A 22,602-nucleotide genomic window follows, 5' to 3' on the forward strand; every position below is an offset into this window, starting at 1 on the left:
TTGAGCGATGAGCTGTTTGCAAGAGCAGGAGGTATCCACAAAGAACCTGTTACTCATCCCTGATCCTTCCCCAGGTCCCTGTCCTCAGGGACCAAGTTCTTGGCTCCCACTGGGAGAGGACAACCATGAGGGCAGGAAGCACTAGCCTGCTGCAAGGCTCATCTCCCTGCTGGGGCCCAGATTTGGGGGAACCTTTCGGGAAAAGCTGGGAATGGTGACGCTGTGGCTTCTCAAATCATCAGTTCCCACCATATTCCTGAGATTCTGAGACAGCCTGGGCAGTGCTGAACATATTTCCCAGTTCAAAGGTAGGAACTGTGTCTTGGTACAGGAGAGCCCTGGGATGGAGCTAGACCTGCCCTCCCCCAGGAGGGAAACGACACTTTTCAGGGTAATTGATGGGATTTGGGAACCAGCATGAAAGAAGGGGAAAGGAGGAGTTCCCTGCAAAACAGAAGCAACCCAATACCACAAACTAAGGGTGGGAGGGGAGAATTTGTCCTCGCTACCTCAAGTGTCCTGCCCAGGAGTTCTTCACACCTGGCTGGTGGTGGGACGCTAAGCGATAGTCTGGCGGCTGAAGAGGTCGAGGGTGAGGGCGCTGAGGAAGGCCGGGATGCTGTCCTGGCGAAGCAGGTGGAGTTCGATGAGCTCCCGGATGGTTCGTGAGAACTCGGTTTCCAGAAGCTGCATTTTTCCACCAGAGGAGCTGGAGGCCTGAGGGAAAAGAAGAACAAGCCCATTAATAAAGCAGGGTTTTAATTCACCCCCTGCGACGCAGGAGACAGCTAGAGTCGTCCTCCTGAAGCCTTTGGTGCAGACCTGCCTGGAATGAAGACAGGTTACGTTCCTCAGAGCAGGTGTTTGGCACACGGCTGCGGAACCAGGGTGCCCACCTCGGGGTCACCGTTGCCATCACCACCCAAATCTCGGGTGGCAGGAGCTACACGCGAGGGCTTTCTCTCCGTAAAAACACTTATCCCTGAAGCCATTCCACTTCTGTAGGAGGAAGCAGACCTGCTCCTAATTAACAAGACTCCTTCCCAACAAGCTGCTGATCCACGCCACATCCCTGAAGTATTTCTGGCTGTTTAAATCAGCCCGGCAGCGCACAGCCGAGAGCTCCAGAGGAATCATTCCAGAGATGCTCTCATGAAAATAAGGAAATTCAACACGTGGGAAGACATTACAAATCTCCTGTAACATATAAAACAAGCAAAAAAACCCTCGACGCAAGAGAAATAAGGAAAGCTTGAAGCCTCTCCTGCCCCCAGAGGCACGAAAGCTGCTTGTTTATTAATAAACAGCAAAAACATCACAGCACAAATGCTAATTTTTTTCCCCTGCCATTTTCCTCTTCAAAATGCTCCCATTCCTAATTACTTTGCAGCTCTGCTTCCCCTTGGAGTTGAGGCGGGACAGTGCGGTCAGACTCCCCCATCCCAACCTAGGGATGCCAAAAGCCAGAGCGCAGGATTGCCACGTGAAGGGAAAACATGGCTTTACCTGCTGGGAGAGAAGGGAAGCAATAAGTGCCAGAGCCATGGGGAACCCACTTGTTTCTAGTTTCATGTTCTCAGGAGCCTGGATACATTTGATTATGAACTTTTCATGTATGTGCCACTTTGGATTGCAAAGAGTGCGAGGTACCAAGGATGCCCCTGTCATCCCTGGGCCAGGCTGGGAATCTAAACAAGGTTTCTGCATGAAAAAGTAAATTAGTTTCAGTTTAAATCTCCTCCACTTCGGCTCGGTTGTTTTTCAGCAACTCCAAAGGATGTGCAGTGCTTTAATCCGCTGCTTACCAGAGCTACCTGACTCGCGTTCTCCACATCCGATGTTCCACCGGGTCAGATTAAAGAGGCTAAGAAGGAAGAGGGCAGGGATGGCAGATGGAGAAGCCAGTTGGAAGCACAGGGAGGGCCGTACATCCGCAGTCCATGGAAAGCCAGAGGTGCAATGAGGCTGTGGCACAGCCAGGAGTTCGTATAGGGGCTGGGGGCTGCGAAAGCAGCACAGGTTTTGTTTGGCAAATTCCCCCCTCCCTGGATTTGGCTGATGGGAAGCATCGGTTTCGGAGGAAGGTCCGAGTACGATGAATGCATTGCTTGTGTCTCCGAAGTCAGCGCTGAATTGGATTCCTCTAAAATGGAAATCCAAGCTCTGCATGAAATAAACACTGCCTCCTTTGCAGATTTAAAACACTCTTTGGGCACAGAATTAATTTTCTAAGAATTTACAAGTAAATCCATTAATTGGTTTACTAGTTTAATTAATTAAAGCGAGTTCCTTAAGAAATTTAGCATCCAGTGCCAGACCATTTGCTTGTGGTTTATGATCTTGGAAATGGAGTAACATAAACGTTTTAAATTTCTCCTCTACTTGGAGCTCGCTGGCGTCGCGGGGAAAGGCTGCATTTGAATAATTTCTTTTTTATGAGATTAATGGTAATTTCTCTCCACCGTTCTTCATAACCGAAGTTTCCTCCTTCAGCAGAGGCAGAAGAATAATGTTCAGAGAAAGTTATGTGAACAAATACGTGCCTCAGAAGACTGTTATTCCCCATTGAGTTCAATGGGATTGTGGCTTCTCTCATGGTTGGATGGTCAAGGGAAGCACCATCCTTCCTCCCTGCCATGGTTTCCTTCTGCCCAGGAACTTCCAAAAAATCAAAATAAAACCCCAAAAAGCTTCCAAACCCCAGACATCTCACCCAGGTTTCTTATGATCTCTTCCGTAACAGGAACAAGGCGAGAGGGCAACCGCTTGGAAAAAAGGCAATCCTTCCTCTGCTGGGACATGTTTACATGCGAACTTTGAGGACGGATGCACTTGCAGTTCAGTTCATTTAATCTCACACTGCTTTTAAAAAAATTTAGAAACTATTTTTTTTTTCCTGGGAGTGTTTTAAAATGGCTATCATTGTTACCCTTCTTATTACTTGTTTTTATTGCCTTTTTTTCTTCACCCATCTGTTCATAATGTAGTATAGACCATGATATATAGATAGATTTGTTGCTTCAAGTTCAACAGCAGGAATACTTCTGCAGCATGTGGTTTACAAATAAAGTGATTATACGAAATAATAGCAATACGTTCCCATTAATTGGCAGGATTTCTTTTCAAATGTCAGTCTGCATCCCGCTTGGTGCGCTCGGCGAGCCGCAGGCAGAGAGGGACGTGCCGAGGTGGGCAGCGTGGGAGTGAGCAGGGGATCACGGCAAGGCAGGGGTGTGCGGGAGCACGGAGGGGGAGGACACTGGAGGGGATGATCTGCTGAATGAACGCTGCAGGGTCTGGTTGTTTCACACTGGTTTGGATCAGTGCAGAGCATATTCGGGTGGAGAATGGATTGAGAGCAGCCCTGAGGAGAAGGACTTGGGAGTGTTTGTTGATGAGAAGCTCAACATGAGCCAACAATGTGCACTGGCAGCCCAGAAAGCCAACCGTATCCAGGGCTGCATCAAAAGCAGCGTGGCCAGCAGGTTGAGGGAGGGGATTCTGCCCCTCTGCTCTGCTCTCGTGAGACCCTACCTGCAGTGCTGCGTTCAGCTCTGGGGCCCCCAGCACAAGAAGAACATGGAGCTGTTGGAGCAGGTCCAGAGCAGGCCACGAAGATGATCTGAGGGCTGGAGCACCTCTCCTATGAAGACAGGCTGAGAGAGTTGGGGTTGTTCAGCCTGGAGAAGAGAAGGCTCTGGGGAGACCTTCCAGCAGCCTTTCAGTACCTAAAGGGGCTGACAAGAAATCTGGAGAGGGACTTTTTACAAGGGCATGTAGTGATAGGACAAGGGGCAATGGCTTTAAACTGAAAGAGGGGAGATTTTGATTAGATCTAAGGAAGAAATTTTTTACAGTAAGGGTGTTTTTAAGGTCCCATACAACCCAAACCATTCTATGATTCTATGCTATCTGCAACTCCAACTTTAAAAACTGGATTGATGAAAGACACAAAGCTGAAATTTCCAATGGTTCAAAGCTGTAAGGGCGCTTGAGTCCTTCTCTTCACAGTTCATAGCCAGGACTGCCTCCTTTTCCATCAATTTTTTAAATTAAAAAAAAGCCTCAACCCTCAAAGTAGAACTCCTGGACACAACCGCTGCTAACAAGAACTTGCAGGTGACAGCACATACCAACTATTCATGTGACACACTCCACGTAATGCAATTGCCATTCGCCCCAGTGATTCATCCCTAAGAATCCAAAGTTTAGATGAAGCCAAAAGCCACCCAAACCCATCTAGGAAGAAAATGTGAAGCTGAGGAACCTGAACAAGTGTCACTGATCCACAGGGACAGTCCATGAGTGGGAATGGCACAAGGGAGACCAGAGCATATTCAAACTTGGCCCTAACTGCTCTGCACCCAACGCTACAGACACATCTTACTCGGAGCTACAGCGCTATCGTGTGTCGTGGCTTTTAAAAACAAGCGTGAAAGAAAAAGCCTCAAGATTTAGAGGCAAACTCAATACACGGGGTCGAAGGGAGAACTGAGCCTGTGAGTACTGCCACGCGCCCCGCAGTCAATGCAGAGAGGAGTCAATGCCAGAGGAGACTCTTGGGACCACCACCACACTTCACTCCCCCCTTCCCCATTGTGCTGATACAGCCAAGTGCAGCGCTTCACTACAGATGCAAATATTCCCCCACATCCCCCCGGTTTCCCCGAGCACAGAGCAGCCCAGGATGCTGAAGCTAAGCACTATGAGAATCCCATCTCACAGGTACTCTTTACATACACCTATGTTGGTTTCTTCTAATTCATGGGAAAAAAATCTCCCTGGCTCAACAAACTACTGAGATTCAGGTCTATGTTATGTTTTATTCAGATCTCAAATACTTGCAAAAGGAAAAGATTCCGGCTTTTGCTAAGCTCCGTTGCCAGTTCAGTCTGATTTAAGGCCTATCGGGACCCTTTCTAGGAAAGCAATGGAAATCAATCTTGGTCCCGTGTTACCGCACGCTCCGTTCTGCTGGTGGGGGAACGCGACTCCTGCCATAGATTTGAAGGGTGACACCCCGTTTTTCTCCTCGCAGGCTGCACTACCCCACAGAGCCATCAGATCAGCGGGCAGATTTCACTAGATTGTAAAACACAAGACGACAGGTCTATTTACCACATGGCGACATAAACTTGCAGTAGCTGCTCCTGGATCTGCTCAGAGAAAGGAGCTGTTAGTACAATTTTTTTTTTTCCCATGAGAATCAAGATCAGCTGCCGCCTGCCAGAGGAAACATCATAAATCTTCCTCTTAACCCTGGAAATTGGTAAATTATTCAAGGCTTTATAGTTTAGATATACATATAAAAGTCTCTCAAATAACCACCAGTGTGGTAGAAAAGTGAGTTCTTTCCAACAGGGACCTCCTCAGCAAGGAGCAGATAACACAGAAGATGTGGAGGAGCAATAGGCATTCCCAAATGTCCCTGCTAGGGGACGGACCTGCAGCTGGCCGGGACAGGCTGGTAACGCCACAACGCATGGAACATAAAGGAGGGTCTCTCAACTGTTGTCATTTCAACGTAACACATACAGGGCTTCTGACTGCACTGGTTCTACTGAGATGGCTCCTTGTCCCCACGCTGCCATTGCACAGGATAGCCAAGTCCCAGCATTTACTTCTCTGTTTGTTCCACCAGCGGAGAGGTAGCTATGTCCAAAGTGTGGCAGTGCCTCCTTCGGTCATTTACAAGCTAACGTACGGTTCAGAAGTGCACTCTGAACTAGATACACCAATTTTCAGTTTCTTGTATGCCCTTCTCCTCTTCTCTCTGACATGTTTTGGTAGCTAAAAACAACAGATGCCCCCACTCTGGCTCCAAAAGTGCCATCACCTATAAACTGGCATGCAGTGTGACTTTAATCAAGCAAAGGATGCTCCTTGAAAAATACTGGTTGACCGTAAGACCTAATGTCCTGTAGACCTTCAGACTTTGGAATAAGATTGAAAAGAGGGTGGTTGCATATCTCAAGGAGAAGAGTGACATGAGGATGTGGTATCATGAGAATACACAGCGTAGAAATGCAGAAAAAGGGAAAAGAGGGCTTCGGCATTCAATACAACCCGATAATCTCATCTAGGCTTCCTTTTCCATGAAAGGTGAGACTAGATAATCTTTTAAGGTCCCTTCCAGCCTGGGCTGTTCTATGATTCTAAGATTTCAGCTTAAAGTAGGGATATTCTACCTCACATTCCCACACCAAGAAAGCACAACTGCCCTCCGGGGTGCGATCCACAGAGGACGTGTGCTTCTGCATCTTCAAACACACATCCCCAAGTGACAGAGGTGGAGCTCCCAAATGGGTTTTGGCGAGCTGGCAGCAGTGACGGTGGAGCTTTGTGCCAGGCGCAGCAGGTGAGAGAGTTGTGCCTCAGCTCGGGAACCCCAGTTCTAACATCTCCTCAGCGTGAGGAAGGGTGAAGTCTAGGGCTTTGGCAGGGCTGCTGGAGTAGCTTTCCACCCCTTGGCACAGTCACAAGCCTTTGCTTTGCAGATGCTGCTCGGCCATGCTCTATGGTAGATGGTACTTTTCAAGGCTAAGATGTATTAGGGGTCAAAACAAGCAAGTGAATCATTGCCCAGTGACATTTATCCAGCGAATGTATCGAGGAGGCTCCATCTCATCTGCTATGCTCCTTCCATAAATCACTGTCCGTGCTGCGTCTCTACGCACAACTGTTCTGAATACGCACAGCAAACAGCCCTGTGCGTGCTGAGCGAAGGGGCACCACGGCTTCACAACCAAGACTCCATGCAGTGCCTCTCCTTGCTCCGTTCAGGTCCACAGGCCTCTGGTGTGATGAACCGTGCTGTGGCCATACTTTCCTCTCCCTGCCCCAGTCCTCACTGCCATTTCTTTTGTCCTTGTGTTCCTCATTCCACCTTCAAGCCTACTCTGACATGGGTTATGCACATCTCCTCACCACATTGATCCTTTTGGCAATTTGCCTTCATCATTTGAATCTCTCAGATCTGCTCTTCACATGGGACAGTCACTCCCTCTTCCCCAACACCTTCCTCCATCAGCAGAAGTCCTCAGGGTTAGCCATGGTGTCTGATCACCTCCCGACACCTCCACAGCACCATCACTGTGTGCACCACAAAGCCTCTGCCACCACGTGCCTTGAGCACACTGGTGGTCCCGACGGCCCCTGGCCTCCCCCTGACGCCTTCCCTGCAGCACCCACCACCTCCCTTGGCACCCATTAATACACATAAACCCTGTCACAGCCCAACAAACCTATTTGAAAATATCTTTTAAGACGCCGCCTGCTCTGACCTTTAAACGAGAAAATCCTTTTGTTTCTGCCTCTTGCTTTGGATGCTGAGATTTTTCTAAATGTCAAAGGCCGCCTTGTCCACATGCAGATGTTGAGGAGGGATGTACAGATGCTGAGCGGGCTGGCACCCTCTCCCCAGGTCTGCAGAGCTGATGGATCACCAACCACTACAGTCACTCTGGACAGAAACAGCCAAAAAACTGGAGTGCCCAGGAAATATCCAGAGGAAGCATGTGTGTGTGTGTGTGCGCGCGCGTACATGTGGAAACCGACTGCTGAAGTTCTAACAACCCAAACATGAGGGTTTTGAGATCTAATTGCTCAAACTTGGCTCTCTTGGGTGATGATATCATTATCAAAATCCCCCAATTGAGTTACGCCTCACCAATCAATCTCTCCTAAGCAACATGCGCTGCTCAAATACCAGGTCCCCAGGTAGCCACTAAATCACTTTAATTAGAGGCTGTTCATTTAAAATTAGAGAAATATTAAAAAAACAAAACCCCAAATTGTACCACAAGATGTGCTTACGGCTGGAAATATTTATGAGGTTATTTAGCAAACTGTTTACTGGTTTCCTTCTTTTCTCGTGGTAACGGGCAGGTTTCAGCTGGCCTAACAAGATACCTGCCCAAGGTGGCTCCTGCAGGATGTGCAGCTCTTCATCAATCAAGTCATCTACCATTCACAAATGACCATTCCTCATCTGCAGCGAAGTTTTTCTCGCTTTAATATCCTCTTTGTAACCCAAAAGAGGAAGAGTACTTCTTTATAATAATTGCTTCTTGCCAAGACCTCTGACCTCCGTGTTGCCAGCTTGCTATATAAAGTGAATTTATGAGGCAGAGAGGGATGGATGCCTGTAAAGGGCCTTCCAGGAAATGTAATGAAAAAGCTGCTTTTAGCTGCTGAACAAACAAAAGCGAGCGCCTGGCAATGCCAAGAAGAAAATTGAAAGCTGAGGTGGGACGAGTGAGAAACAGCCCTGCGTGCACCGAGATTTATAGCAAACATTTCCTTTCTCTTTCTTATTATTCAACGTTGAGATGAACCACGACCCCACAACGTCTTCTGCGCGAGAGGTCAGCTCGTATACTTCCATCTTAATCAGGAACACGACCCAGGCACTGCGCGCACGGGCGACAGAAGCGATGGGGTCCTGGATGCTGCACCAGCTCAGCACCAAAGAAACACGGAGCGGGGCGTATGGCGTAGCAGTGAGTTTCTCCCCACAGCTACGTGTTTTGATCTATGTGAGCTCTCCTGCACCCGATGTAAAGAGATGAAAAATGTAAAAAAGAGCAAGCACATGTGCTGAAGCGCCTGCACCCCTCTTGATGGGGGAAACCGGTTGGTATTAATCCTGGGGGACGGTGCTCTGCGCAGTGGAGGGCAAGTCAGCATCTTCTCTCAAAAGGTTTCTCCTACAGGTTAATGCCCTTTAGACTGTCAAATGTGATACCATAAAAATAAGATCAAAGCCTTTAAAATAAAGGAAGCATATTTTTTGATTCATACTATTACTATTTTATATCTGAATATTCCTATAGAGCTTTTCATCCTGTAAGACAGGTCTTTGAACTGCTGTGATTTCACCTATCACTGAGGAGCAACCCCTGGGGTAAAATGTGACAGCTATTATCAGGGTGCATTAATGTTATTCAACAGTTCAGGACAGACAGAGACAAATATATCCAATTTAAATCATAGGTTTGAAGAACTACTGCTCAGTGCGGATTAATACCCATGCATTTTCCAAAAGTGCTTTGAGAGTTTTAAAGGACAAGTATTGAAACTAAAATTCCCCGTCTCATCTGCAGGATGCATTCAGCCTCCCACCATTACGCCGTAAATTGAACATCAGTATTGTCAAAGAGAGAAGAGAGTAACATAAATGATTCACCCATAGCATCTACTTTTGCATTCACAGATTCTGATGGAGATCTCCAAACCAACTATCAAGGAGATTCACCCTGCGGAGATTTGTTGAGGTGATACCTAGAAACGGTTCAGCTGAACACAAGACTGGTGAGAGTAAATCACAGCAGACTATTCGCATCACAGAGAAAGGAAAATTGCATGAGATGTCCACTCTAAACTAATACTGGCAGCCGTAAGTTAGAGCTTGAGATCCTAAATTTCAACTTTCTAACAGGCCTCAGGAACTGCTAAATATTGTTCACCACCAAATACGTTTATAAACATCAACCATGAAAGAGCGTAGATGAGAGCAAGGCACAGGGCTCACAGAATTTTTCCAAGCCCATCCTAGAAGAAGCCAGACTATGAAATTAAGCCTCTAAAGCCAATACCTCAACAAAAGGCTCATCAGGATCTTTACAAATCAGTGTCTTTCCTTGACATATGGGGATGTCGTGCTGATCCCCCGGCCACAGGTATCTCTGACCAAGAACGAAGCCCTTCAGAAAAAGCAGCCAAACGCACGTTATCCCAACTGCTGTCGCAACCACGCGCTGCAGAGCTGGACCGCTCCAGCACCCAGGCTGCAGCTTCCCAACCATCTGTGAGGTGACCGTATTGGACTGGTCAAGCTGCAGAGTGAGTAGCTAACAAGCATTAACAACATCTAGCCCATGTGTTCTGTCTAGTAAAATGCCAACCCATCTGTCTGTAGCATTAGCAACTCCATAGAAGCCATATGCAGGAGAGACATAAATTAGGGAGAGAAAAATCTCCCGTTACTTTCTCTGAAATGACTCTGCAGTTGTAGCCTGCAAGGCTAGGACTGGGTGTTATTCAAGTTCGGTTTTCCCAGCCAAAATCACAGCCTCACGGAGCTCTCCAGCCCTGCCATCCACAGGCAGTTTCTGGGCTGCGCCTGCTCCTGATGAGCACGGTGGCTTGGCACAAAGGGAAAACTAGATTCATCTCAAACCAGGTCCCAAACTTCTCTCCCAGGAGAGCCAGAAGCAGACAGACAACTTGGGGGAGACACCGGGGACTGAGAAATGAATCCAGCACACAAGAATCCCTCATTTAGACAGTGAACTCATCTCACTAACCAGCCAAGTTGCTTATCACGTCTCTCCATCTCCCTTGCTGGAAGGAGAGCTGGAAGCAACGCAGGAGCAGAAAACCAAGAACATGGACTTTCTGGAACACGAGAAAGAAGCACCTATGGGAGAAATGCAAAAAAAAAAAATCATCTGTGTGGGCTTTAATTAAGATGGGCTGGTTCCCAAAGCGGAGAGATACTCCACTTGTGAACCGCAGCTGTGAGCATGAGGTCTACAAGAGAACATGAGCAGCTAAGCTTGCAAAACCCTGCATCGACGAGAGACGGCTGGAACCACAGTGAATTTTGATGGCAACTTTTTGCAAGCTGCCGTGTTGCCTGGGAGATAGGCATCCGCTCCCCAGAGCGAACCACCGCTCACCACCAGGCAGAACTTGCTGGAGCCTTCACCGCTCGCTGACTCACCTCAGGCACGCGCCGTTCCTCGGCTCAGCTGCTTCTGCATCGTGCCCCTGCCAGGGGCCTGTTTTCCCTTCTCCGGCTTAGACCAAAGAAGCAAGAAAACCCAAGACTCACTCCAACTGCACATGACACAGGGTGCATAGAGGTCACATGGACTTCAGGACTCACTAGCTGGAAAAGAGCCACCTTGACCAGGAGCTGGGTATCTAGTTTTGCAAGAGATGGAGGGTGAGTGCAGGAGGCTGGGAACGGTTAAATAAGCAGATTACACACGCCTGCGAGGCATGTCTCACCGGAGCGACCGCTACTCCACGATACAGCAGACACCAGCATGTGATTAATATGTTTATCCTCATCTTTTTGGTATCCTTCTGGAAGTCTTGTCATAAGCGGGGCAGACGGAAGGCTAAAGAACTGAACGAGAAGATCCTGTGACCAATAACGGCTCAAGAGACCATAAGTAATAAACTTAACGACAAGCAGACAATTAGACCTTGGATACTCGGCTGAAGGATGGGACAGTATATGGAGCATGCCTGTTCCCGGCTCATTGAGTTTGCAAGGCTTGTGGGGGAAGGAGTAACAGATGGACCTGATGGCAGATCACAGCTGAAATTCTCACCATGTTTATTCATTACCCTCTTCTAGTTCTTGTTTGTCATAGTCTGGCACCCTGGGCTAAAATGCAAGTTTAAGCCTTACATCAAGGAAATTGGTGACACATTAGTCACCACTGCGCAGAGCCAGTGCTCCGCACTACAGTCAGCGCTACGGAGACCAAAGCCACCACTCAACTGGGAGCAGGAAGAACTGGTCAATAATTACCTCTTCCTACAAGACTGTGTGACTCGCTTATAGTTACGATCTGCCAAGGTGGAATTTCAGTGTTGGCTTTGGAAATAACGTAAGTTACTGTTGCAACATCAATAACCAAATTTCACAGTCTTAGCGTGAGTCGAGGAAGGTGCTTTTACTGCTCTTGCTTTTTTGCTGGCTCACATTTTCTTCATTTTTCTTCATTTGAAATCGCTGTCATCAGCACGACTGTCAACAGGACCAAAGTGAGCATGAGTTGTCACTTCGCAGAAAGTCAAAGAAGGAAAGGAAAGTTGGTTTTGAACACACAAAACATTTTTCTTGTGTCTTCAAGAACAAGTCTTAACCCTGAAAAGCTCAAAAATCTGCTGTGGGGAAGCACATTTCTCAGATCTACAGCCACAATTCAAGATTTATACTGGGGTAGAAGATGTCATAATTTCACAGATTTCACCATTTCTTTCTCAACTTCAAGACTTTTGAGTGCATGGAGCTGGCAGTTACAAGTAGCTGTATTTGTGGAGTTACCCAACCAGATGGGTAGTTCACGGGCAGGAAGAACTGAACACCAAGACAGTAACGAAGCCAATCAACTGACTGTGCAGGTTGCGTATACTCTGATTTCAAGAAATGGGCTTTTAATGGTAAACCCAGTGTGAAACCATCTCTCCTTGGGCAGATCTAATCTAGCCGTAAGAAGGAAGCTCACAACTGAAGAGACCGAGGTTGCAGCTGAAGAGTGAATAAAGAGGAAGATTTTCAGTATTCAGTGAAAAAGGAAAAGAAATTCCATTGTGTCCCTCGAGGCGACGCTCAGACCTTTGGGCTACGATGCATTTGCTGAAAGCTTCTGCTGTTGCTGCCTGTGCTGTCATTTGGCACTAACCTCCTGAAGAACATGGCAAGACAGCACTGCTGGTTCTCATGTCTGGATGAACATGCTCCTCTTCCCGCAGGGAAAAGGAGAGGTTTCCTCTTTAGTGAATGCACCATGTTCGAGCAACCTCCGAGGAACCCGCCTCGGGCCCTGGCCCTCCCCATCTGACACACATCTGACTGGTTGTCTCTTCCTGCTGGTGTTCTCCCACTGATGTGCTGCCATCCGCCAGTCAGCTCCTTTTGCTGGAGGTGCAAGGGAGGGGGGAAGATTTATGCAGACACCATGTATGCAATTATGAAAACAGAAGACAAGACACCCGGCTATCACACAAATTGATGCATTTTTGCTGGCAGGCTTTTTGCATGATCCAGTAACAGCTGTCATGCTCCAGCCTCTCTCATCTGAGCTCCGCTATCACTTCAGCATCCTTCCACATCCTTAAAGAAGGCTTTCTTCCCTCCCCTTGCGCAGTGTGCTCCAGATGCCACAGCAAAAGCAGGCAGTAGCATGGGATGCAAAGGGGAAACAGCGTCATCGGTTTTCATAGCAGCGCTCAAATGTAACGTTCACTTCTTTAGGCAAGATGCTGCTAATTAGCAATGACCTCGAGGCAACCAAGCTGCTCAACCGGCAATCTCTCCCACTCTCAAGCTCTTTAAAATTTGCCCTTTTCCTGTGCCAAGTCTTTGGCAATCGTCCCTAAAGCCCAGTAGCCATCTGCAGACACACACATATGCCGTCCATTGCCTTCTGGAGAAAGGTGGTGGTGGGGAGTTCGTATGGATCTTGGGCTTCATATCTTCTCCAAACACGTCCCCCACTCTGCATAACGGTATGGAAAGGAAAGGACATGCCTACAAGTTTCCCTGCCAGATCAGCTTCCCCCATGAACTCCGCAGCCTGGGAGCCTGTTATTCCCCACGTCCTCCTGGTTTTCGTCACTTCATGCTTATGTTTGCTTTTGTAAATAGATGTAACCTTTCTAAAATTAACAGCAGAAGAGAACTTCTTTTGGCAGAAAATCAGCTTTAGAAAGATGGAGGAACATAACATTTTCCAAACATTTGAAAACCGCAGACTAAAGATCTGTGTTAGTCTCTCCAGTGTGTGCTGCTTTTGCTCATTATTCTGAATGTTAATACATTAATAGATCCTCTCCTGATTAACGGCTGTACGAGGCTCTCTTTCTAGGAACACATATGGTTCCTTCTTGCCACAATATTGGAATAGGGAGCCAAAATATTTAAATAGTGACACTAATAAAAGATTTTATCCCCCCCATCCTGATGTAAATAACTAAGGCTGGAGCCAACCCTTAGCTCTAAATGCTTCTATCTTTCAAAAAGTTCTTAATCAAATCTGAACATAGTGGCTAAGGCCCATTTGAAACAATTGGGCTGTCTGTGGTTACGACACTGCAGCAATAAAGCCACTGTCTAACATTCACTCACCCTACAGAATGCTCTGTGTCTGGCCGAAGGGAGCACCTACTAGCTGGGCATGTAATGAAACAGGGCTTTTAAAGCCAGGCATGTGCCTGCACGGGCTGGTTCCACCTGCAGGGACAGAGGAAGATCCAGGACGCTGCATACAAGGAGCAGGAACACATTTTTCCTCTCCTACACCCACAAGGTTAAAGTCCTGCCCTGATTCGAGATGATTTTCAGGGGACTCCAAATGCTTCTCTCCCAGCTGTCCGCACTCAGCAGCATTCATCCCACCCGTAGAAGGACATGGGAATTATCCAGCACACAGCCAGGAAAGCACAGTGAAAGATTCTGGTAGAGAATATCGGGCTTGTCTTGAGCCATAGGCCAACTGCCAATGCAGAATTGCCTAAAAGATCTGTTCCTCCCTCATTTTTTCCCATGCTATGCCATTACCTTTCCTCTCTGCCACAGGTCCCATACGAATCCTGCCTCTCTAATGCCATCAGCTGCTCAGATCAACAGCAGACTCATCTTTGTGCTGCTTGCCATGCAGCTGATCAGCTGTTACTGGCTAAGGGTGACACAACCCTACTGCAAGCGAACTCTTGAAATTGAAAAAACCTTTTTACGTTTCAAGGAGCAAGACCTGCAAGGGGAGGGGCCCCAGGTTTGTACTCCAGAAACATTTATCACTACAGAACTGAAACATGGTGTGAAAATAAAAGCTCTCGAAATCTGCTTTCACACCTTCCCCAGCGCGCCCAGAGGTGTTCCTGCTATGATACACCTAACAATGCTCTTGAGAATTGTTTTCACAAGCTAAAAATACAAACAAAACAGCAAAAGAGTCAAGAAGTATTTCTTCAAATGCCTTGAATCTAGGCTATTTATGCTTTAAATACGTTGTAGAAACAGTGTTAATATATATTCAGATGTTACAGAAGGCCACAGGAAAAGACCTCAGCAAACAATGAGTGCCATAATACAGAGCGTGCCCCAACTAAGGTGGCGGGTTTATTTTTGATCACTGACCTCTGTCCTGCTCAACCAGCCTGTATTTTACAATTCAAGTAACATTTATTTGTGTATATATAAATGTACATGATACTCACGTTCTTTCTTGTGTAAAAACCACCCAAAAGCAGAAGATGCAGATGACAAAACAAGCGGATGTTTCCTTGGAGGTTTCACAGACAAAGATGCTTAAATGAAGTAATTTAAAACAGAAAGAATCTTACAAACAAAGTGCTCCTAAGCATTGCATTTCACTTGCTTGTTTTCAACCTCATTTGAAAAAAAAAGCCTCAGAGGGAACCAAACCACTTTAGCTGCTGCTTCCTCATTCCCGATATCATCTGGAGAACTTCACCAACCTCCTTCCCTACCCATTACACACAAAACCTTCCAGAACAAGTAAGTCTACAGCAGTGAGGAGAATTAAAAACATCAGCTGGTCATTTCTTGTCACACCTCTGAAGGGCAGGGAAGCACCAGCATTACCCGAGATTGAGAGACAAGAAGAAACGGGCTTCCTACGTCTGCAAGGCAACGCAGAACCACGCGAAGGACTCGCCGCTGGAGTCCCATCTGCCCCCTCTGCTGTAGAAAACGGAGCTTTCTCAAACCACGGGGCTGGAAGGGAACGCGGGAGATGTGGCATTAATAACGTTCTGTGATAAATCAACCGCAAACTCCGCGGAACGGTGCAGAAAGGGGCTGCCCGCAATAAAGCCCGCAGTGATGGGGAGAGGCACCTGCAGCCATCCCGCGCCGGCTGCGGGCGCAGTCCCGGAGCGAGGGCTCAGTCTGTCTTGGGAAGGGCCCTTCAGTGTGCAGAGGGCTGTTCCAGCCCAACAACCAACCTATTCATCCTACTGACTGCTCCATTCAGGAAGAGCTGACACATCGTTCCCACAACAGGACCCTGCAAATGACTTTATTTAAGCAGGAAAACAGATTTGTTTTGTTTCTAAAGGCAAACGAATCTAGTTTTGGCTGCAGAGGGCTGAGCTGTGTTTCTCTCAGTGCCAATAAAAGCATCGGGATTGCGGAGGAGACTGAAGAGCCTGTGTTTGTCTTCAGCCTCCCATGGATCATATCGCAGCCGAAAAAAGGGCTCACGCAGCACAACAGATCAGGCTGCAACTGCAAAGCTCAATGCTTTTGAGGCTGCTTCTCTCAAGTTCTCAATGAATTATTTGGAATTTAGTTAAAGACTTCCCCCAGTTTACCGCTCTGCAGTGAGAGTGGGCATCTTGGGGAGGGGACGGTGAAGCGTAACGTTTCTCAGGCTAATCAGGGAAGATGCTATCCGTTCTCATTTGGTCCCTTTTCACCATATACGTGGTCCCACCTGCGGCTGAGCTCTGCCCAGAGATGCGAACATGAGTGCTTCTGTGCTGGAGGTCCCTGCCTGTGTGCTCCAAACAGACAAAAGGTGAATGGGGAAACAGGTCCCACGAGAAGCGACACGAAGGGCCCAGGGCCACGCAGCAGGTCGGCAGCGGAGCCGGGAGCCACGTACAGCTCCTGCGAGTCCTCCAGAAACACGCGGCTGCCGGGCCCCTCCGCTGTGCACGGCCAGGAAACCTCTGCTGCTCGGTGCGAAGGCAGAGGCGGACGTAATGAGATGGATTTATTCTTAAGTCACTGTGCAGGGATGCACAATTCTTTACTTTTTAGTCCCTAGTTATTTAACCTTAATGCTCCATTGACGTTATTTATTTTACGGAATTTTATATATGTGTCTACGGACAAATTTGCAATATATAAATAGCGTAGATCAAAGGTGACCTTTAAGTTTGTGCATGTGGATATTCATATGGCATAAGGGCTAGCTAGGAGCCTGAAGTCATTAAGATATGTTCTCATCTAAAGTTTCTTATGAATTATTTGTAAGCTATTTTCTCACTTATTTTGTTATAATACTCCCACACACTCACCAACCAGTAAAAATAGCTTAACAGTGAATACATGTTTCGGAAGTCTGTTTGCCTATTTTCCTTTTGTGCAGCAGCTGCTGTTGCCATGCTGGCGTTGCTATGTTTTCCTTTTTCTTTCTTTTTCTTAAGAAGGGAAAAAAAAAAAATATTCCTTAAACATGCTAGACAGTTCACAGAACAAAATACCTGAGGTAGAGCCTAGGGGAATATAACATAATTTGTCTGGAAGAGCGTAGTAGAGGAAGGTCATCAACACTAATATATATGTTCTTCTCTGAAAGAGTTAATGAAACTACAAATACTATTTAGACAGACATCAAAAAGCTTCAAGTAAAGATCATTAAAAAAGAGTATTAAAGTATCTTAGAAACTGGGCAGTGAAAGGTAAAACTTCATGTTGAATTAAAAATTGACAAGGAGGTAAGGGAAAAAAGGATTTAAAAGAATAGATGTGGCCAAGTCTCACCTGGAAGATGAGACAACAAAGTTGCTCAATAAGCTTGTCAAAAGAGTCCTTCAAGCTTGACAGCTAAAACTTGGCTCTGCGAGTCAGCGCTGAGAAACGCACATGCTCTTTGCAAAGGCCACAGGCCTAAGGTGTAAAATTTGACTCAGGTCCCAGGTTGACACCTTCTGTCTCTGGTTCCTGTACGAAGAGTGGTGGGAGTTTGCTGAACTGGGGTTGGGGCTCAGCAATTAAGCTCTGGAGAGATGTTGCTTTGGGTTGCCCATCCCTCCTTTGCCTCTCAGCTCCAGAGGAACCTGGATGATCCTTCTACCCTTGGTCTCCTGCCAACCTCCATGAAGGTCTGGGGAGGAGAGTGGCAACTTGATGACAAGAATTGATAGTTGCAGCCCAATGATTGATGACTTAGGAGACAGAAAAGACAACAAGATGGCAAAATGACTTGGGTAGGTCAGGAGTGTGGAGAACTGTGAGAGACTGGGAGGACCTGTGAAATTTGGGTCATTGGGCAATGCTATGGCAGAAGAAATTCAACACAGACAAGTGCAGCGTAGTGCATGTTGTTCTGCCAATTTAAAGGACTCTTAACACTCTGATGGGTTCGGAAATGATGTAACCTCTCAGAATAAAAAGCCAAGTGCCACTGTGGCCAGCTTAAAGACAACTTCTTAGTGCACAGTGTCACTCAAAACAGCAAGTAAGATGTCAAAATAAAATGTGTTTAAATAAAAAAAAAAGGCTAGAAGTACCATGTCATGTTTTTATACAAGTTGAGAGCATGTCCTCTTCTCCTGGGCAGTGAGTCAGCCTTGGCGAATTCAGTACAAAATGAGGGCAAAAGATAAATTAGGTTTCCCTTATTTGAGGCATGTGCTATGTAACCTGCCTCTTTCCTCTGAAGAAGATCTCCATCACTGACTGCATCCCTGGGTCACCGGGAGAGACGTTAAAGGCTGGAACAATTTACTGCAGAATTAAGAAGGCCAACAGTAAAATAGAGATAGGCAACGTGGTGAATGCTGAGTGGGATGCTAGGCTAGAAAAGAGACTTCCCGTATTTCAGGTACTTCTCAGCTATTACCCTCCTTGACTAAGGCGGGTGGGAGTTACAAAGCTCAGCGGGATTGAAGATGCTCCTTTCTCTTTCTGGAGTATGTCTGCATTAACTGCCACTTTTCTGCATGGAAAACCATGTTTCCATAGGTCAAAAACCCCCCGAGCCCCCACCTATGTGGGGCATGGGTGCTACTCCTGACTATAAGCTTAAAGATCAGCACCATCGAGACCAGTTCTGCCATTCACTATGCATTACTCCTGCCTTTACATCCCTTCAGCCCCAGACTTTGGCGTCTGCCAAAAAGACCATTTTCCTCATGCCACGACCCATGAGGATCCCTGCTCCCAGCCACGTCAAAGAAATCATACACAGCTGCGTGTTCCCACGATTTAAGACCCAGGAGTCAGGAGCTTCTGAGTTTATTCCCCGCTTTGGGTCCCAGCATGAACTACACAAGCAGCATCATTTCTCTGCATCTCAATATCCTCACCCTCCACTAGAACTAATAACAACTCCTCCACCAAGCAGGCATGCTGTGAGAATCAATTGGTGTTTGTAAAGGCCTTTGAGAAATGTAAGGCATAGTCTGTATGTGAAAATTATTGATATGATTCATTACTAGGCATTCATACTCTATTTATACAACTCCCAGTCTATTACTAAATATTATGTCCATTTGAATATTGAAATCACTGCTGCTAATAATTTCTGCTAATGTTACACTGGTCTTTCGGAGGTGGCTTTTTCGACTTGAATGGGAGAATTGTGGAGGCTGTGAAAAGGGGAACAAATGCCAGAAAAGGAATTTAAAAGAGGACAACAGCTCTGTGCAGGCTTCAGGGAAAACAATAAAAAAATCCATTTAACAAATAACTTTGTGCTAACACTTATCTGATTCCTCTTCCCGTGCTCGCTCTTCTCAACCGAATTTGTATGAAAATCTGATCTCCATTAGCGAGGTATCAGCCCTCGCCTGTGAGACGAAAATGAGCAAACCCGAGCACATTGTGTCTCTCCAGACAGCCTGCTCGCTCCTCGCACGCTGGCCCAGTGACACCCAAGCCCCCTCTCCGTGACCAGTCTCTCTTCTGGGGAACGAGGATGCTCCATCGGACCCCTCAATCCCCAGCCCCGACATTCCATGCGCAAGAGCCCTGCCTTTTCCTTTGCCACGCTGCTGAAAGCAGCACAATCTGGGACTACTCAGAAAACTCTGTTTCTGAGAAGCGAGAGCATATGTCTATACATTATATATTTATTCACACACTGAGGCATGTTCCCACTCCCAAGACACACACGGTATGTTCCAACTTTCTCACTCCAGCATGTTTTGCAAATCTGCTCTCCACCCCCTCTATTCCCTCGCTTCACTTTATCAGGATCTTGTTTAAGGGAAATGCTGCTTACTGTAAACTGGGAACGTTAACATCAGGTCAACAGACCATTTATTAAGAAGCAGCTGCGGGAGAGGGAGCGATGGGGCACAGCTCTTTTCCTAACTCAGCTGCTTCTCCTTCCAGTTGGAATATTTATTTCCTTCCTGTGATCTTTCTACTCACTCTTTGCGCTGACAAAACGCCGCCAATATCTGCGGTGCGGGAACTCAAGGACAATCGATATTTCACTTGAATCAAATACAATGATTTTTTTTGTTTTGTTTTGTTTTCAAAGCTCAACGTTTTGCAATTAAACCTCTCAAGACACGGGGAAAGTTGAGGTGGGGGTTCTTTTGTGAAAGGCAGCACAGAAGTAGAAACCAGAGCAAACCAGCAGCGAAGCCAATAGAAATATGCTGCATCGTTTCTTCTTTTTTAATACATTTTTTACGAGAAGTGAGATCTTTGATTACATTTTTGATTAGGAGAGACAGGCATTGCCCTGCCCAATGCACAGTTAGAGGGAAAGGAGCCTTTCATGTTCACAGATATCAGACATCAAAACAGCCATTCCCAACTCTTAAAAGGATCAGACAAAACTGCAGCTCAAACTGTGCCAGGGACTTTGGTGCAGGCAGGTTCCCGGAGGAAGGCAGTCTTGGAGCCGTAAGAAATGATGCGGATGCTGACACTCCTGTTGAGTGCGCGGAGAAATATGAGGAATTTCTCCCAGGGAAATCCAGGACCATTGTAAGAGCATTTCAGGATGAGAAGACTGAAAGCCATGACAGCCGGGCTGCATGGGGAGCTGCTAAAAAGGAGCTCCTAGGTGTAAGGAAAGAGTTGCTGCTCCATCAGAGGGTCCAGGTAGGCCAGTTCAGTGGGGAAAGCAGCTGGCAGGACACAAATGATAGCAGGACTCTTACTTCTATTAGAAAGAGGTCACAGCTTCCCCTCTCTCTCCTTCCTGAAGACTGATGGACCTACTGGACCTTCCAAACATGCCGATGCCCACTTGCAGGACGAGTACGCTGACACCAGCTCCACCGTGCAATGCAACCGGTCTCTGTCTTTGGAGTTGCAGAGCTAGAGATACACACCACGCGGTCTCCCTGCTTTAGAGGTCACCTTGATTCCCTGATAACCTACAACGGTTGAATCGCGCGAACGAGAGATTAGAGTTCTGATCTTGCACGACTCCAGTTGAATACTAACAATGGCAGCACAGTGTCCTGGCTTATCCCTCACCATCACTGCAACGACCCTTCATTTGGCTGTGGGATCTGCAAAATCTCAATAGCTGGAACGAGACAGGATAGCAAATCAACTCATCAATTCATTCAGCGTTTAGTTCAGCCCGGATTCAAGCACATTCTCCTGCCACAGCTTGCCAGCATGCATTACAGAAGCAAAAACCCAAACCCTTGACAAATTTTCAAGGTCCATAGCAGGGGCTGCCTAGGTTGGTGGCAGATATGATGACCATCTTCACAGAATTTGGCTCAGCTATGCAAACAGATGTCCTGAAAGCATTGGCTGCACCTGAAGCTAACTTGGATGCTAACTCAGACACCTGAACCTTCTCCACGTGTCCCCAGTGCTGAATACTGACTCTCAACCATAACATGGACTTGCTGCATAACTTACCACCAGCTTGCTTCTAATCTTTCTTTACAGAGGACCATCCGTAAAAGTGCTGCAGCACCACCTCACCTCTGCTGTCACTCTCCATCTTAAAAGTCAGCGTATCACACAGAGATAGCGTTGGGACCATGCAGCCACCAACACCAGGACACTATCTAGCCCAGCCTGTCTCCGTCTGTGGTCTCTCCATCCTTGGCTGGCCCAAACACCTGGCAGCAGCGATCCAAACGGCATTAAGCTGACTCCAAGCTCAGACAGATAATGACCAGGTTGTGACGGACAATTGTTCCATCTCCCAAGGCTGCCAGAGCTGCTGCAGATTTTTATCCTCTTTTTCCCTCCTAATACAGCAATAATGTCAGACCAAGGGAGCCTGGGAGATGCCTACAACTCACTCTCAACAATACGTTGACAACCAGCCCTACATCTACGTTAAAGATGAGCGTAGCCATCACTCAAAGAGCCCAGCGCCTGGGTAAGATAAGTGCTTGGATGAAAAACAGCTGCTCCAGCTCAGTCCGGACGTTGCGGAGGTGCTGCCGGCAGCGAGAGGATCTGCCAGAAAATTCAACCCCATCTTCCACTGAAGTGCCATATCTATCTGGGAGATGAATAGCCCTTATTTCCTTCTGCACACACCACTGCTACTGATACGCACCAAAAGTGGCTGCAAACACCTCTTCCCCAGCTCAGACCGGCCAGGAGGTTGCAGCCTTTTCACTCCAATGTAGGCTTAGCTAGCGGGATCGCTGCCTCTCTTCCGGAGGGTATAATTCACACGCACGCTTCTCATCTGGATCAGCTCACAGCAGCCTGTCCACTTAGCACAGAGGCAGGTGAGAACACGCTGTACTCCAGTGCCGCGCCGTATCGGCTTGCCATTAAGTAGCAGATATGCTGCCATTGATTTCAGTTAGATTTTTGTTCCTAGCAAACTCTCTAGAAATACTTAGCCCAAAGCCTGGAGTGCTTCTGAACACACGCCCTCCTTGTTTTCTGTTTATTGACATGTTCAGCATCTCTCAGCGTAAAAGACAGACCGGAGCAATGCAGCACTCCAATTTCTCCCACCGATGTCTCTGATGGGCTCAGAGCAGCAATGAGAACACGGTTATTCCGTTGCTCTTGCAGCTGAAAAAGAGAGACATGAAAACCTCTGGTTGTGTCTGAGGCTTTGATGTCACCAGCTGCACCGATGACTCCACCAATTGTTATTTTTTAATTGCTAACAAACAACGGTGAGCCGCTGAAGCTGCAAGCACAGCTCC

At 47.1% G+C, this 22,602-nt stretch overlaps 1 protein-coding gene across 1 annotated transcript in view; it reads right to left on the minus strand.

Moving 5' to 3' along the window:
* Nucleotides 1-530: 530 nt before the first annotated feature.
* Nucleotides 531-22,602, minus strand: part of MAD1L1 (mitotic arrest deficient 1 like 1) — a 384,548-nt gene continuing 362,476 nt past the window's right edge. The window contains 1 exon segment of the mRNA XM_086622170.1: nt 531-717. Within this exon segment, the coding sequence (XP_086478296.1) occupies nt 559-717 (159 nt within the window). The 3' untranslated portion in view covers nt 531-558.

Source organism: Tauraco erythrolophus, chromosome 17 (assembly GCF_009769465.1).
Source record: "Tauraco erythrolophus isolate bTauEry1 chromosome 17, bTauEry1.pri, whole genome shotgun sequence".
Taxonomy (NCBI): Eukaryota; Metazoa; Chordata; class Aves; order Musophagiformes; family Musophagidae; genus Tauraco; species Tauraco erythrolophus.